Below are 15,003 nucleotides of genomic sequence, written 5' to 3'. Positions count from 1 at the left end.
AGGTTCCAAGTTTGGTCTGGCTGGTAAAAGGAGGCCCCTGCCCAGGCAGCAGCTCTGTGTCCCCACCCAGCCCGTGGCCCTGATCCTGCCCCATCACTGCACCCAGGGGTTGCTCCTCTCTGCTCCTCTCCTCGCCCACAAACCCCATTTTCCCTGGAAGCAGCCAGTCTGTTTCCAAAGCTGGGGAGAAAGTGGTGGGAAAGGGCCAAGTGACACCCTCCAGGAGAGGCAGCAGAGCCAGGAAGGGGCAGCAGTGCCAGGAAGGGGCAGCAGGGCCAGGAAGGGGCAGCAGGGCCAGGAAGGAGCACCAGCTCCCGCCGGGCTCCCATCTCACAGCGTTTGTTCCCAACGGGGTGAATCCCACCCTTGGCGAGGATTTCCGTGCCCCCTCCCAGCCCTTCCCTGCCCTCCCCAGGCCGGATCAGTCCATCTCCCTGGGATTCAGCCCCGGAGCTTCCATCCCCACGCCAGCCATCCCACGGGAGCCGCAGAGCCAGCAGCAGCAAACCCCGAGGCCGATGCCGTAGGGGGGCGAGGGATAAGCCACGAGGAATTTCCATCCCAGCTTAGTGCAGTTTTGGGAGGCAGAATTCCAAACGCTTTGCGAGGTTAATAGGATTTGAACCACCAGTTAGGGGAGGAGGAGGAGGAGGGTCTGATTTAATCTCATTATCCCCAAAACAAGCCTGGAACAAGAACACAGACGCGAGGCTCGGAGCGAGGCAGGGGAAGCTCCGGAGCCTCCGTGCTCCTGAGGAACCTCAGGGAAGCTTTTCCAGGCTCATGTCTTGGGAAGCTTTCCCCTCTCCCTGCAAAGACAGGGGGTAACAGTCAAAAGGCAGCTTTTCCCCATGGCCACACACACGTTCCCACCTCTCCTGCAGAGCTCAAAGAGCTGGAAGGACCCGTTTCTTGAGGGAGGGGGCAGCTGCTCTGCAGAGGTTTGTTGATACAACCACGGAATCAGGGAATATCCTCAGCTGGAAAGGATCCACAAGGATCACCAGGTCCAGCTCCTGGCCCTGCACAGACACCCCAACAATCCCACCCTGTCCCTCAGAGTGTTGTCCAAACACTCCTTGAGCTGTGGCAGCCTCAGGACTGTGCCCATTCCCTGGGGAGCCTGGTCAGTGCCAACCACCCTCTGGGGAAGAACCTTTCCCTGAGATCCCACCTAACCCTGCCCTGACACAGCTCCAGCTGTTCCCTGGGTCCTGTCCCTGGTCACAGGGAGCAGGGATTCGTGCTGCCCCTCAGGAGGAGCTGCAGACCCCACTGGGTCTCCCCTCAGTCTCCTCCTCTCCAACTGAACACACCAAGTGCTCTCAACCCCTCCTCGTGGTCTCCCCTCCAGACCCTTCCCCACCTTTTTTTAGGCCCCTGGACGCTCTCCCATGGCTTTGGATCCTTCCTAACCCCCCCAGCTCCAGGCAGTCTCCCGGCAGGACACGTCTCTGGCGGTGCTGTGCCAGCTCAGGGGACACCCCCGGGGCACAGGGGGCTGGCTCTGGTGCCAGGCTGGCTGCCACCCTTTGGGACACCCAGCACACGGCTGCCTGCCCAGGACAGACGCTCCCAGAATTCCAACGAGCTGCAGTGAGGGACAGAACCCTGCCCAGCCTCCCCCAGCTGCTTTCCCTCGCCGGGTTTCTTCCCTACAGACACTCCCAAACTTGCCCCTTCCACCTCTTGGCCTGTGAGGCCACAAACCCGGTGGTGTCTGAGCTCTGTCATCCCCTCACCTCTGTCCTCACTGCAACGAGTGTCACCTTCTGCATTCTGGGTCTGCACACACTGCTGTGGTCACCCACATCCTTCCGGGGGTGGCTTTGCTATCACCACCAACCATTCCCACCAGCCTGGACTCGGATTTCTGCCTCATTTTCAGGGAGGGAGGGTCAGAGGGAAAAGGAGAAGTGCCCAGGAGGAGTTTCACCCCTCCCAGAGCAGCCAGGCATCTGTGCCAGGCCCTGCTGGACACCAGCACCGTGTCTGTAGCCACGGCCGCAGGAAGGAGCCGACCCAGCCCTGACAGTTCCCTTGGGATTCGGGATGAAACTCCTTCAGAGAAGAGCAAGGGCAGCAGCAACAATCCTGTCACTGGCACCTGAATGGGGCCTCCAGTGCCCCAGGGAGCCACGGGGCACCCCGAGAGCCAGAGCCAGGCCCGGCGGCCGCGGTGCCGTCGCAGACGAGCTGGCTGGAGCCGTGACGGGATTTATGGACACAAATGGTTTGTGGGGCTTGGAAACGACATCAATCTTGCAACCAGGAGGCTGCTGGAAGATTCAGTTATGCGTCCAAAGAGGAAAAAAATACAGATTTATAGCCCAGAGTCTACTAACAGCCTTCCTGCCCCGGAAAAACAATTCCACGCTGAAGTGACCCGGCTCCCCGGAGCCGGCGGCAGAGCAAGAGCTGCCTGTCAGAGACTGGAGTGTTTGATGATTTATGCATTCTAGGAGACTTTTGCAGGCTTTGACTTTTTGATGGGCAACTGGGCCCATCCCCCCTCCTCCAGCGCAGAAGATGTCAAGCCGAAAAGGCGGGAAGAGCCGAGCTTGCAGGCTTTTGACTGTTACACTGTACCTCTGAAGGCCCATGGGAGCCCATCCCCCCCCTCTGCCTGTCGGGAAAAGGGCGGGAACCAGGCCAGACACAAAAACTCAGCACAGACCCAGGAGATGTTGGAGGCTCGAGGCACGGCCCGTGACACTAACCATGGATGGGGGCTTCCCTCCTTCACCCCCAGCAGATCACTTCACCACTTCAACTGACAGACATGGAAGCATCGCTGGACCCCGTGGGCGGTGACTATAGACATCTGTCCTCTCTCAGCTTTTCTTTCTCTTACTCTCCCTTACTCTCACCCTGTCTTTCTCTCCCCTATGCATTTTTCTCCTCCCTAGAAAGGTTACAGCACCCAAAAATGTTAACTTACCTACTAGTTCAAAATTGTTAAAATAAATCTTATCAATATATGTTTTCATACACCGATTATCTAGTGTCGTTTCGCTTTAATCCACCCCAAAGGAATTATTGATAAAAACCTGAGTTACCCCCCTCTCCCCTTTTCCTGGGGCGGGTCGTAACACTGCCACAGACCCACGGAGCAGCCTGAGGGGGAAGGCACCCCCAGGGACCATCGAGTCCAGCCCCTGGCCCTGCACAGGACAGCCCCAGCCTCCCACCCTGTGCCTGGTGGGATTCACACCATCCCCCCTGTCACACCAGGCACGCCGGGGTCGGGGTGGGCTGGGGGAGGACAGCAGGCAAAGAGGGGTTTGCACATCCCACCCTGCTCCCAGGCTCCCCAGGAGGACCCATGGCAGCTGTAGGCCACGGGCCCACGTTTCCACACCGTGGGTGCAATCAGCAGAGCAGCTCCAGCCAGTCCACAGGGCCGCTCCCTGTAAATCTCCTTAGGCACAAAGAGGGCACAAGGCAAAGAACCTTCTCCCATCAGGCTGAGGATGAGCCAGGAGGCAGAAAACTCACCAACCCCGGCCCACGGGAGTGAGCAGGGCCGTGCCAGGAAAAACAAGGCCCGTCTGCCCTCTGCCCACACTCGGCTGAGGGGTGAGGATCACCTCACCCCCGATGGTACTGATTAACCTGAGCCCTGTTTGTCGTTTCTAAGGTCACTTCTTGGCTGGCAGCAGCAGGGATCATCAGCTTTGCCACGCTGGCAGTGCTAGAGCTGCACCCACCACAGGAGCTGATGGGTTTGGCTGCCACCAGGAGCAGCAGCAGGCAGGGAACAGCAGGAGGGACGTGGATGTCCCCCCGTCTGCCCCAGTGGCAGCTCCAACACCGGCCCCTGGCCTCGCCCTGCCCGGGCTCCTCTGGGCAGGTTTTAGACATCCAGCAAAAAAAGACTTTAAAACACAGCAGAGAATCATGGAATGAGGTTGGAAGGAGATTGGAAAAGTCCTCTGAGACCACTGAGTCCAACCATTCCCAGCAGTGCCCAGGCCACACTGAGCCACGTCCCCAAGTGCCACATCCACAGTGCCAAATCCTACCAGGGACGAGGCTCCACCACCTCCCTGGGCAGCTGTGCCAGGGCTAGACAGCCCTTTCCATGCAGGAATTGCCCCAATATCCAACCTGAGCCTCCCCTGGCACAGCTGGAGGCCGTTCCCTCTCCTCCTGTCCCTTGTTCCCTGGCAGCAGAGCCCGACCCCCCCCCCGGCTCCCCCCTCCTGTCAGGGGGTTGCAGAGCCAGAAGGTCCCCCCTGAGCTTCTTTTTCTCCAGGCTGAGCCCCCCCAGCTCCCTCAGCCCCTCCTGCTGCTCCAGCCCCTTCCCAGCTCCCTTCCCTTCCCTGCCCACGCTCCAGCCCCTCCCTGTGTCTCCTGTCTGAAGGGCCCAGAGCTGAACACAAGCAGGGGCTCAGCAAGGTCAGAGCCCCACACCATGTGCAAATTCACTGGGAAAACCAGATTCCTGCCCTGCCAACAGTCTCTGACATGGCCTTGGCACCAGCTGGGAGATTCCCAGAATGGTTTGGGTTGGAAGGACCTTAAAGCTCATCCAGTGCCACCCCCTGCCATGGGCAGGGACACCTCCCACGAGCCCAGGTTGCTCCAAGCCCCGTCCAACCTGGCCTTGGACACTTCCAGGGATCCAGGGGCAGCCACAGCTTCTCTGGGCAGCCCATGCCAGGGCCTCCCCACCCTCCCAGGGAAGAATCCAGGGAAGTCTCGCCCTCCAGCACAGCAGCTCCAGGCAGGACACGTGGAGGAATGAGGCTCTGAGCCAGCCCCACCTCCCTCCTGCAGAGTCCTGACCCCCTCCCAAGTCCTGCTGGTGCAGTGGAAATCACCTCCCCATGGACACACAACGTGGAGAAACACTTGATGTTGATGGCAGGCTTTGGAGAGCAGCCTGCCAATTCCAGCTGCATCCAGGAGCTCTCTGTGCCTGGGAGCATTAAATATCCATGAATATGGGTCACCACCACTTCCACTACAGCTGGAGGTGATCAGCTGCAGAAGGATGCAGAGGTGGTGAGCACAGGGGAGGGAATGGTGAACCTTCAGGGGCAGGGATGCAGTTGGAACAGGATCAGCCAGCAGCAAACCCCTGGAGTGGGAATGGAGGGATCAGAGCAGTGGCTCAGGGCAGGAAAACTGAGGGAGGGGGGGGAGAAAAGACAGAATCCAAACCTGCCACAATAACACTGCAACAGCAAAGAGAATTTCCCACTGCTGCCAGAGTTGGTTTGGGCTGCAGAAAACATGGGGGATGTTCCTCAGGGAGACCAGGAGCCACTGGGGAGCTGCCAAGGTTGGCAGGAGCACAGACCCCTTCACAGCTGGGTTTGATCCCAACCCACCATTGCTGGGATAGATGGGATGCTGGGGAGGAATTATTGGCTGTGAGGGTGGGGAGGCCCTGGCACAGGTTGCCCAGAGAAGCTGTGGCTGTCCCTGGATCCCTGGAAGTGTCCAAGGGCAGGGGTGGAGCCAACACAGCCACGAGCTGTGTGACCCCCCTGGCGAGTCATCCCACAGAGGTTTGAGGTTCCTCCTGGAAAACCTGCAGGACCCACTGGAGACTGAGGGCACAAAGAGCTTCATCACCACCCCTGTGTGGCTAAAAACAGAGAGTCTGGGAACTCCCCACCCAAAGAGGGTCCATTCTCTCTGACACCCCGCAGAGCAAAGGGCACTGCTCAGAAACCAGCAGCGTTCCCGCAGCAGTTCCAGGATTGTTCAGGATGAAGGGATGCAAACACACCCACACCAGGTGAGTGGCACCAGCTCATCACTCACCAAAACCTCCCAGCACACACCAGAAGTGTCTCCAGAAAGCAGGATAAATCCCTTCCCCTCATCTCCCCACTCAGCACGGGGACAAAGCTCAGCCAAGGCTCCTGAGCCCGGGTCGTTCCCAGTTAATCCCGGGATTGCTGCTGTCTCCTCCAACCACGGCAGTTTGCAGACCACGAGAGCTTCAAGGGGCACACTAAGCTGGGCAGAGGTTCAAAACCCTGAATTTAATCACAGAACAGGAGAAGAAGGCAGAAAAACCCCTCTAGCCTGGGAATCACGGAGTCTGGGAGCACTCCTGGACTTCCTCACGGCGCAGCCAGGCAGCGCCTTGGGAAGCTGGGCGTGTTTAAAAGCTGTCTCAGAGCAATTAAAGAGCCCCTGGGGAAGGAGTTAAGTGACTCCAGAGCTGGGCTCAAAGGCCTCCCCTCCTCCTCACCCTTCCTGCCAAGGAGAAGCCGAGCTGGATGTCTGGAGGGAGGCACCGGCCAGGCCTTTCCATCGCCGTGGCCTCCAGCCTCACAGCCCCATCCCAGTGGAAAACGCTTCCTGTCCTGCTGCCCTGGCTCCCAGTTCCACCAGTCTGAGCTGCCACGGGCACATCAGTGCCTCTGAACGCCCCACAGAGCTCTCCTCAGGGCTCCCATTTCCAGAGCAGCCATAAAATCCTGCCGGGAACAGCTCCCGGCTCCCGGCGGCAGCATCCGCATCCCTGCTCCCCACGGCACTCCAGGCCTGGAGCCAAGGGGATTTCCTGAGGACACTACACGGGACCAGGAGCTGGATTCCCAGCTGGAAGGAGCAGAAAAGGGAGAAGAGCATCCAGAAAAAAAAGTGCTTTCCACACTAAATGGAAATCCTTGGAGCCAGCTGCCTGTCCGGGTCTCCTGAGCTCTCCTGCGAACGCTCTTCCCATCTGACACTGGAAATGAGGGACAGAGTTGTTTTCCTGTTAGAAAATCCTTTAATAGCTCGAATAATCAAATGTGGGAAGCATCTTCTCTGGATGGGGCCTGCCCAGCTCACTGCACAGGGATCAGAGGCCTGCTGGATGCTCCACCAGAGGGATTCCCACCATCCAGAGGGATGTAGGATCTACACTACTGCACCTTTAGGTCCCTTAAGGGCACCACCAGCTCCTGCTCAGACACAGGGACACAGAATGGAAGGGTTTGAGGGTTTCAGCAGCAGTTTTGCTACAAAAGGCCCTTCCCAGGCCTCACTTCAGTCTCCTGTTGCTGGACTCACACTTGCCCTGGAAGCTTCTGGGATGAGCCACCGGCCTGTCCCCCCTCTGGACTCGGACACCACACACATTGCTTTCCTATCCCATCCCTCCCGTGCCACAGCTCAGGAGTGGCACTCCCACACCCTCCTTTGCTGGCATTTCCCCCAGACCACGATTCCCCAGGACAATGCCTGAGGTCCAGGTGACACCACGACAGAGGTTTGTACCTGCCCCTCCACCCCGCTCACACGGCCAGGAACTCACGGGAGCAGAGACCCACCCTCGGCCAGAGCCTCCTGCACAACACTCCTCCCTCCTGGGCCTTCCCTGCTCCTACAGCACCTGGATCCAGGGGCCACAGAGGGAGCACAGCCCTGGGAATGGTCACCAGTGGCTCCATCACACCAGAAGACACCAGCAGAGCGCAGGATCCCCTGGGGCAGAGCTGGAAGATGTGGAATCACAAGCAGCTCAGACAGCACCGGGTGAGGAAAGGCCACAGGGAACGCAGGGCACGTGGCTGGAATATGGAAAGACAGGGACAGACCACAGGAGCTGCTGTAACTGCCAGGACACGTGGAGCTGCAGCACTGTGCCCTCAGTCACAGCATCAAATCCCAGCATGGTTTGGGTGGGAAGGGACCTTAAATGAATCCAGTCCCAACCCCTGCCATGGGCAGGGACACCTCCTACCAGCCCAGGTTGCTCCAGGCCCCCTCCAACCTGGCCTTGGACACTCCCAGGGATCCAGGGGCAGCCACAGCTTCTCTGGGCAACCTGTGCCAGGGCCTCCTCACCCTCACAGGGAATAATTTCTGCCCAATATCCCATCTAGTCCTGCCCTCTGGCAGTGGGAAGCCATTCCCTGTGTCCTGTCCCTCCAGGCCCTCATGAAAAGTCCTTCTGCAGCAGACAAAGCAAGAGAGGAGCAGACACCTCTGTGAACGTTCCAGATGGTCCCATTTTTCCCCCTTCCCATAAATTTGTAGGAGGAGGTTGCCCAGAATCTGGCCCGAAGCTGATCTGCAGGCAGGTTTTAAGGATCTGACCCCTGGCATCCAACTGGGAGGTTCCCCCTGGAAACAGCAGTGCCTTGGCCGCAGCTTTCTTGGCAGGGGACCCCCAGTGCTGGACAGTGACTGAGAGCTGGGTTTGGCAGAGGACACCCCAAGCCCTCCCGGAGCAGAGCCCGCTGTGCTTTGCTCCAGGGGCAGCACCCACGGCCTGCCCTCAGCCCAGGGCATGTCTGACATGAGATCTCCCCCCTGCCAGCACCACCCACCCCCCACACCCAGCCAGCAGGCCAGAGGGGCTGGAGCAAACCCCCTTGGGATGTGTCCACAAGGCAGGGCTGGGACACGGCACCTGCAAGGCTGGAGCTGTTCCCTTCCTTCCCAGTTCAGCTCAGCTTGTCCCCAGAGGTACCTGTGCACACCCAAAGAATTCCCTGCTGCAGAAGTGTTACAGGGACAGAATCACAGAGTCCTTCAGCTGGGAAAAGCCCTCCCAGCCCATGGATCCCCCCTGTGCCCCATCCCCACCTTGTCCCCAGCCCAGAGCACTGAGTGCCACGGCCAGGCCTTCCTGGGACACCTCCAGGGATGGGCACTCCAAACCTCCCTGGGCAGCCCCTGCCAGGGCCTGACCACCCTTTCCAGCAGGAAATTCCTCCTCCTGTCCAACCTGAGCCTCCCCTGGCACAGCTGGAGGCCGTTCCCTCTCCTCCTGTCCCTTGTTCCCTGGGAGCAGAGCCCGACCCCCCCCAGCTCCCCCCTCCTGTCAGGGGGTTGCAGAGCCAGAAGGTCCCCCCTGAGCCTCCTTTGCTCCAGGCTGAGCCTCCCCAGCTCCCTCAGCTGCTCCTGCTGCTCCAGCCCCTTCCCAGCTCCCTTCCCTTCCCTGCCCACGCTCCAGCCCCTCCCTGTGTCTCCTGTGTGAGGTCCCAGAGCTGCCCCAGCCCTGGAGGTGCCCCAGCAGTGCCAGCACAGGGAGGGCACTGCCCTGGCCCTGCTGCCCCAGCAGTGCTGCCACAGCCCTGGGGCCATTGGCCTCCTGCCCCCCTGGGCACAGCTGGGATCGTGCCCAGCTGCTGCCACCAGCACCCCCAGGAAAACGTCTCCAGTACCATTAAACCTTTGAACCCTCTCCGACAGCACCTTGTGCCACGTGGCTTCCTTGGGCACAGCAGCTCTTTGGTGCCTCTTCAAGAGCGGGTCCCTCTCCCCCTGCCAGCCTGTGCCAGCAGGAGCACACCCCTGCCTGTCCCCCCTGCAGAAACGTTCACTCTGCAAAGCTGAAACCAGCCGGGCTCCCGACTCGCTGCTCCCCGTCTGTGCTCCCGGCAGCCACGGCAGGGGACACCCAGCCAGGGCTGCAGGGACCTGTGGATCATCCTGCACGAAGCTCCTCTGCTCCTGCTGGAGCAGCTGCAGGGACACCACCTCCCCTGCGAGGACGTGCTCCTTCCCTGGACACACTGCCTCCTCCAGGACCCCAAAATCCACTCGTGTGGATGGTGTGTGGCCAGAGCAGCTTCTGCCAGGCACGGTTTAAAGGCTGAGCCAGACTCAGGGGCTGCAGAAGGGTGACCAGAGAAGCTGTGGCTGCCCCTGGATCCTTGGAAGTGTCCAAAGCCAAGCTGGATGAGGCTTGAAACAACCTGGGCTGGTGGAAGGTGACCCTGCCCATGGCAGAGGGTGGGACTGGATGAGCTTTAAGGTCCCTCCCAATCCAAACCTGATTTGGGAGCCTGATAAGGTCAACCAGCTTTGGAATCTGGACAGGGCAGAGCACAACAAGCCTCAATGCCTAAAGCAAGGCTGGAATATGTGACCCAGTACCAGAGAATTGTGCTGGATCAGCCACTTCCTCAAGGCTAAAACAGCCAAGAACAAGGGTTCCCAAGGAAACAAGAGACAGAGGAAGGAAGGAAGGGAGCAGGACAGAGGCAGAGATGATGCTCTTTGAGCACTAAATGAACCCGCCCACTCTTATCAAAGTCTCCACTGACCCAGTAAAACCACAGGCTCAGGAGCAAAGCTCCTCCTGCCAGGCAGCAGAACCCCTGCCCTCGGGACACAGGTCCCACATTTCAGCCTGTGCCACCCAAACCCAGGGCAGGGAACACGCCACCAGTGCCTAACTGGGGACAGCAAGTGCCTCCTGTGCCGTGTGGGACCTCCCTCCTCGCCCCGCTCGGCTCCCAGGGCTCCTCTCCCAGGTTTAACTGCAGCACCATTTCCCCCAGAAGTGTCTTCAGGAAAAACCCGGGAGCAGGTTTTGGTGCCTGCTACACGAGCCAGGGGGTTGCTGCAGCTGGAGACCCCCCTCCTCACTGCACAGCTGCTGAGAGGGAAGGCAGCCCCCCCACGAGTGGGAACGGAGCCCACGACAGGCTCCCTCTTTTACCAAAGCTTTGTGTTTGCAGGAGCCAAGCCAGTGACTGGGGGGCTCTGCTCACTGGTCTCCAGCACCCAAACCAAGCCACCATCGTCAGCCTGGCCCAGGGAGCCCCATGCAGCTGTGTCACATCCATCCAGCTCGCTCTCCCAGGCCCACCTCGCTCTCCCAGGCCCACCTCACTCTCCCAGGCCCACCTCCCTCCCCCTCACCAGCTCCGAGTGTGCAGGAGGAGAGTGAGAGCAAGGCCTGGCCACTCCTGCCCCCAGGGACTGCTCCAGGAGGAGCTTTGCTCCCTGAGGGCATCAGGCTTGTCCCCGTCCCACACTCTTCCATGACACCTCACAGACCACCCGGGAGGGATGACTGCAAACGTGGCCCAACATGATGGATCTAAGAACAACGAAGCAAAGAAGGTGAGGTGAAGCCTTTCTGCTTCACTGCTGGGGTGGGAGAAGAAAAAAATACGGAAAAGAGCCTCATCTCCACGTAAACACAGGACCCAGTGCTCCCTGTGCTAAGGGTGTCACCTCCTTTGGCCCAAGGTCAGCCCCCAGGGATTTAAGTGCCCCGGCAGAGCCTCTTTGCACTTCCAGCACTTCCTTCCAGGGCTCCCAGTGCTTTGAACAAGGCACAGTTGGCAGAGGAGACGGGGCCAGTGTGGGTTCCGTGGGTGTGACTGCACGGAGCAGCCCCGGGGCAGGAGCTCAAGGTGGGGCAGTTCCTGGGCTGGATGTGCTCCCAGGGCACCCAGAGACCCCCCTCTGCTGTCCCTTTGTGGGGGGGGTGGCCACAGACCTCTCTGTGTGTGGTGACAGGCCACCACTGCCTCCCTGGGCCCAGCCCAGCCCAGGAGGAGGGGGGGACACGGGGCAGCTGCCACAGCTCCCTCCCTAATGGCCCCCAGCAATGCCCCCCACTGCCAGGGACAGGCTGGGGGGGCCACACGCACTGAATGTGATCCCCCACTCTCCTGTGAAGGTGTGTCCCCCCCAGGGACGCCTGGGCTGGGGTCACAGTGCCACTGCCCCACCCGGGCACAGAACGGTCCCCCGACCTCTCCAGCAAGGGGGGGGTCCCACGTCTCACACGATCCCACCTTCCTCACGCTGGTCCTCGCAGTGCCCAGAGCTCCCCCAGCCCCGTGTCTCCCTGCAGCCCCTCCCTCTCAAACCCCGGGTCTCCCTTAAGGCCCCCCAAGCTCCCAGGTCTCCCTGCAGCCCCCCCTAAACCCCGTGTGTCCTTGCAGTCCCCACCCCCCCTCCAAACCCGGGAATGCAAACCCTCCTTCCCAAACCCCAGGTCTCCCTGCAGGCCCCTCCAAATGTGGGCTCTCAATGCCCACCCCCCCGGGTCTCACTGCCCACAACCCCCCCGAAACCCAGGTCTTGCTGCAGCCCCCTCCCCAAACCCCGGGCCCCCCTGCAGACCCCCCTCCCCAAATCCCAGACCTCCCTGCAGCCCCCCCAAATGCCGGGTCTCCCTGCAGCCTGAGTCTCCCTGCAGCCCCGCTCCCCCCAAAATCCCGGGTCTCTCTGTAGCCCCCTCCTCAAACCCCGGACCTCCCTGCAGCCCCCCCCAAACCCAAGGTCCCCCCGCAGCCTGAGTCTCCCTGTAGCCCCCCTCAAACCCAAGGTCTCCCCGCAGCCTGAGTCTCCCTGCAGCCCCCCTTCCCAAATCTCGGGATCCCCCTGCAGCCCGAGTTTCACTGCAGCCCCCCCGCCCCAAAATCCCGTGTCCCCCTGCAGCCCCCTCCCAAAATCCCTGTCCCCCCGCAGCCCTCCCTCCCCAAAACCCCACGCCCTCCCCGCGGCACCCCCAGCCCAACCCCACCCTCCCGGCCCCGCCGCATCCTCCCCCCCGCCCGATGTACCCCAAACCCCCTCCCAGACCCCGCTCCCAGGCCCGGCAGCCCCTCATTCCCCCCCCACCGCCGCCAGGCCCCGCGGCGCCCCGGAGCGCGGCCCGCCCGCCGGCGCCCGTGCCCGGCAGTACCTTGTACTTGCTGAAGCCGGCGAGCTGCTCGGGGCTGACGTACTCCATGGCGATCCCTGCTATCCCGGTGTTCCCGGTGTTCCCGGCGCTCCCGCTCCCGGCGCTGCCGCCGCCGCATCGGCCCACCCGGCGTGCCCGTGACGTCACCGCGCCCCGCCCCGCGTCCGCGGCGCCCCCTGGCGGCCGGGAGGGCCCCGCGCGGGAGGGCGGCGGGAAGAGCGGGAAAAAGGGATCCGGGAACGACGCATCCGACCCTGCCCTGCGGCGCCCTGGGGTCGTTCCGCGTCCGCTGGCACCCCGGGCCCGTGTACAGACTCCCTGTCCAGCGCTCTCGGAGCCCCTTTAGGCACTGGAAGGGGCTCTAATGGCTCCCCGGGGGAGCTGCTTCGTCTCCAAGTGTCCGACAGTGCTAAACTGCACCAGGGCCTGAGCTTGAGAGGGGACTGGTAGAGTGCTGAGGGGATGGAGCTGAGGGGCTGGACTGAGGGCTGGCTGTGGATGGAGCTGTGAGGGGACGGTTGTGAGGGCAGTCTGTGTGTGTGAGGGGAGAGGGGACGGTTGTGAGGGCGGGCTGTGTGTGTGAGGGGAGAGGGGACGGTTGTGAGGGCGGGGGCTGTGTGTGTGAGGGGACGGTTGTGAGGGCGGGCTGTGTGTGTGAGGGGAGAGGGGACGGTTGTGAGGGCGGGCTGTGTGTGTGAGGGGTGAGGGGACGGTTGTGAGGGCGGGCTGTGTGTGTGAGGGGTGAGGGGTCGGTTGTGAGGGCGGGCTGTGTGTGTGAGGGGAGAGGGGACGGTTGTGAGGGCGGGCTGTGTGTGTGAGGGGAGAGGGGTCGGTTGTGAGGGCGGGCTGTGTCTCTGAGGGGTGAGGGGACGGTTGTGAGGGCGGGCTGTGTGTGTGAGGGGAGAGGGGTCGGTTGTGAGGGCGGGCTGTGTCTCTCGGCTGTGAGGGGACGGTTCTCGGGGCACGCTGTGACTCTCAGGCGGCCCCGATCCCCTCAGTGGGACCGTTGGAGCGCGGCCGGGACCGAAGCAGCCCCGCCGGCCCTGGAGCTGCCCGGACCCCCCAAGACCCCCCAGGACCCGCCCGGGACCCCATGACCGCGGCCCGGGACAGGTGGGAGCTCGGGGGCGCCGGGCTGGGCCCGGGGGAAGCATCCAGCGAGACCGGGCCGGACCGCGGGGCCCGTGGGGGAGCCCCGGCGCGCAGCGGCCCCGGGCTGTGCGGGCAGCGGGGCTGGGCCGGGCCGGGCTGCGCTCTGCTCCAGAACAGCGGCTGCTGGGACACGGAGTGTGCGGCTCCAGCGCTTGGGATGAGTGGGAGACACCACCAGGGCAAAAGCAGCGCCGTGTTGTGTCTGTGAAATATGTGGGATGTAATTTTTCTGTGGAAAACCGCTGCTTTCTTGGAGGAAAAACCAAACAGACAAACTTCCTTTTACCCTGTCCTTTTAGGTTGCGAGTTAAATGTTTGGAGAAGGAACTGAGCCCAGGAAAGTGGGAGCTGCCCAGAGAGGCAGTGTAATTCAGTGTGATTCAGGTACCCTGATCTGTTGGACTGACTGTGGGATCGAGCATAAATGCTGTTATCAGGTGCCTGTTTCTTACCCTCACAGAACTGGTACTGAATTTTTCATTTCTGACAAACCTGTGGCCTGGAGCTGTGATTTCTGCATTTTCTGTCATGTATAGGACGTGTAAAAATATTCCTCTGTGAGATACACTCCTCTACTTGAAATTCCCACAGAAGTCCATTGTTGTGCAACACATCCCTTGGCTGGAGAAGGTGAATCCTAGAATTATCAAATGGTGTAGGCAGGAAGGGTCCTTAAAGAACCTTTAGTTCCACTCCCATTACTTTGCAGTATCCCAGGATGCTCCAAGCCTTGTCCAGCCTGGCCTTGGGCACTCCCAGGGACCCAGGGGCAGCCACAGCTTCTTTGGGAATCTCAACCCAGCCCCTCCCCACCCTTCCAGGGAAGAATTCCTTCCCAATCTCCCATCTCTCCCTGCCCTCTGGCAGTGGGAAGCCATTCCCTGTGTCCTATCCCTCCATGCCTTGTCCCAAATCTCTCTCCAGCTCTCCTGGAGCCCCTTTAGGCTCTGGAAGGGGCTCTCAGGTCTGCCTGGATCCTTCTCCAGGGGAGCACCCCCAGCTCTCCCAGCCTGGCTCCAGAGCAGAGGGAGGCAGAAGGAGCAGGGAAGGAAAAGAAAGTAAAGGGGAGAAGGGAAAGAAATCCGAGTTGGTCCACTCAGATCTGCCCCTCTCCCCTTCAAGCCCTTTCCCAGCCTCCTCCCAGCCTGTCAGCCCAGCCCATCAGCCCAGCCCCCTCTTTCCCAGCGGGTGCATCAGACAGACCCCCCGGGCAGTCCCTGCTGGGCTTTCCAGTCCCACCCCCCCCAGCAGCTCTTTGCTTTCCCTCCTGGCTCCCTGGGAGCCCGGCAGGGGCACTGCCACCTCAGTTCCAACCCCCAAGGGGGGCAGCCCCAGCTGGTCCCAGCTTCTCCAGAGCGCGGCTCCGGTGCCCCCAGGCTGCCTGGACAGCACCGGCGCTGCCCCGGGGGCTGGGAGGAAGCTGCTGGGCCACGGGATCCTGCACAGAGGGCATGGCA

General features: G+C 61.5%; 1 protein-coding gene and 2 long non-coding RNA genes across 5 annotated transcripts in view; 1 reads left to right on the top strand and 2 right to left on the bottom strand.

Moving 5' to 3' along the window:
* The window catches only part of SELENOI (selenoprotein I), a 32,011-nt gene extending 19,475 nt beyond the window's left edge, over positions 1-12,536 (bottom strand). The window contains exon 1 of one of the 2 annotated variants that reach the window (XR_010429637.1): positions 12,395-12,534. Coding sequence is in view for 1 of the 2 variants with exons in the window: in XM_064651224.1 (XP_064507294.1) it covers positions 12,395-12,442 (48 nt within the window). In the remaining variant the exon portion in view is untranslated. Of the gene's footprint in view, positions 1-12,394 lie in introns of both variants that reach the window. The other variant, XM_064651224.1, reaches the window with a different exon arrangement.
* Positions 5,984-11,575, bottom strand: LOC135412250 (uncharacterized). The gene is made up of 2 exons (XR_010429544.1): positions 10,597-11,575; positions 5,984-10,558 (listed from the first exon to the last, which is right to left on the bottom strand). It is a non-coding gene; the product is annotated as an uncharacterized LOC135412250 (long non-coding RNA).
* A 747-nt stretch (positions 12,537-13,283) lies between the features above and the next one.
* LOC135412440 (uncharacterized) overlaps positions 13,284-15,003 on the top strand; it is a 32,264-nt gene continuing 30,544 nt past the window's right edge. Inside the window, exon 1 of one of the 2 annotated variants that reach the window (XR_010429641.1) lies at positions 13,284-13,507. This is a non-coding gene — a long non-coding RNA (uncharacterized LOC135412440). Of the gene's footprint in view, positions 13,508-13,917; positions 13,931-15,003 lie in introns of those variants that run through there. The other variant, XR_010429643.1, reaches the window with a different exon arrangement.

This window comes from Pseudopipra pipra, chromosome 3, assembly GCF_036250125.1.
Source record: "Pseudopipra pipra isolate bDixPip1 chromosome 3, bDixPip1.hap1, whole genome shotgun sequence".
NCBI lineage: Eukaryota > Metazoa > Chordata > Aves > Passeriformes > Pipridae > Pseudopipra > Pseudopipra pipra.
The sequence above is the reverse complement of the archived record's forward strand: the minus strand, read 5'-3'. Positions and strand labels throughout refer to the sequence as shown.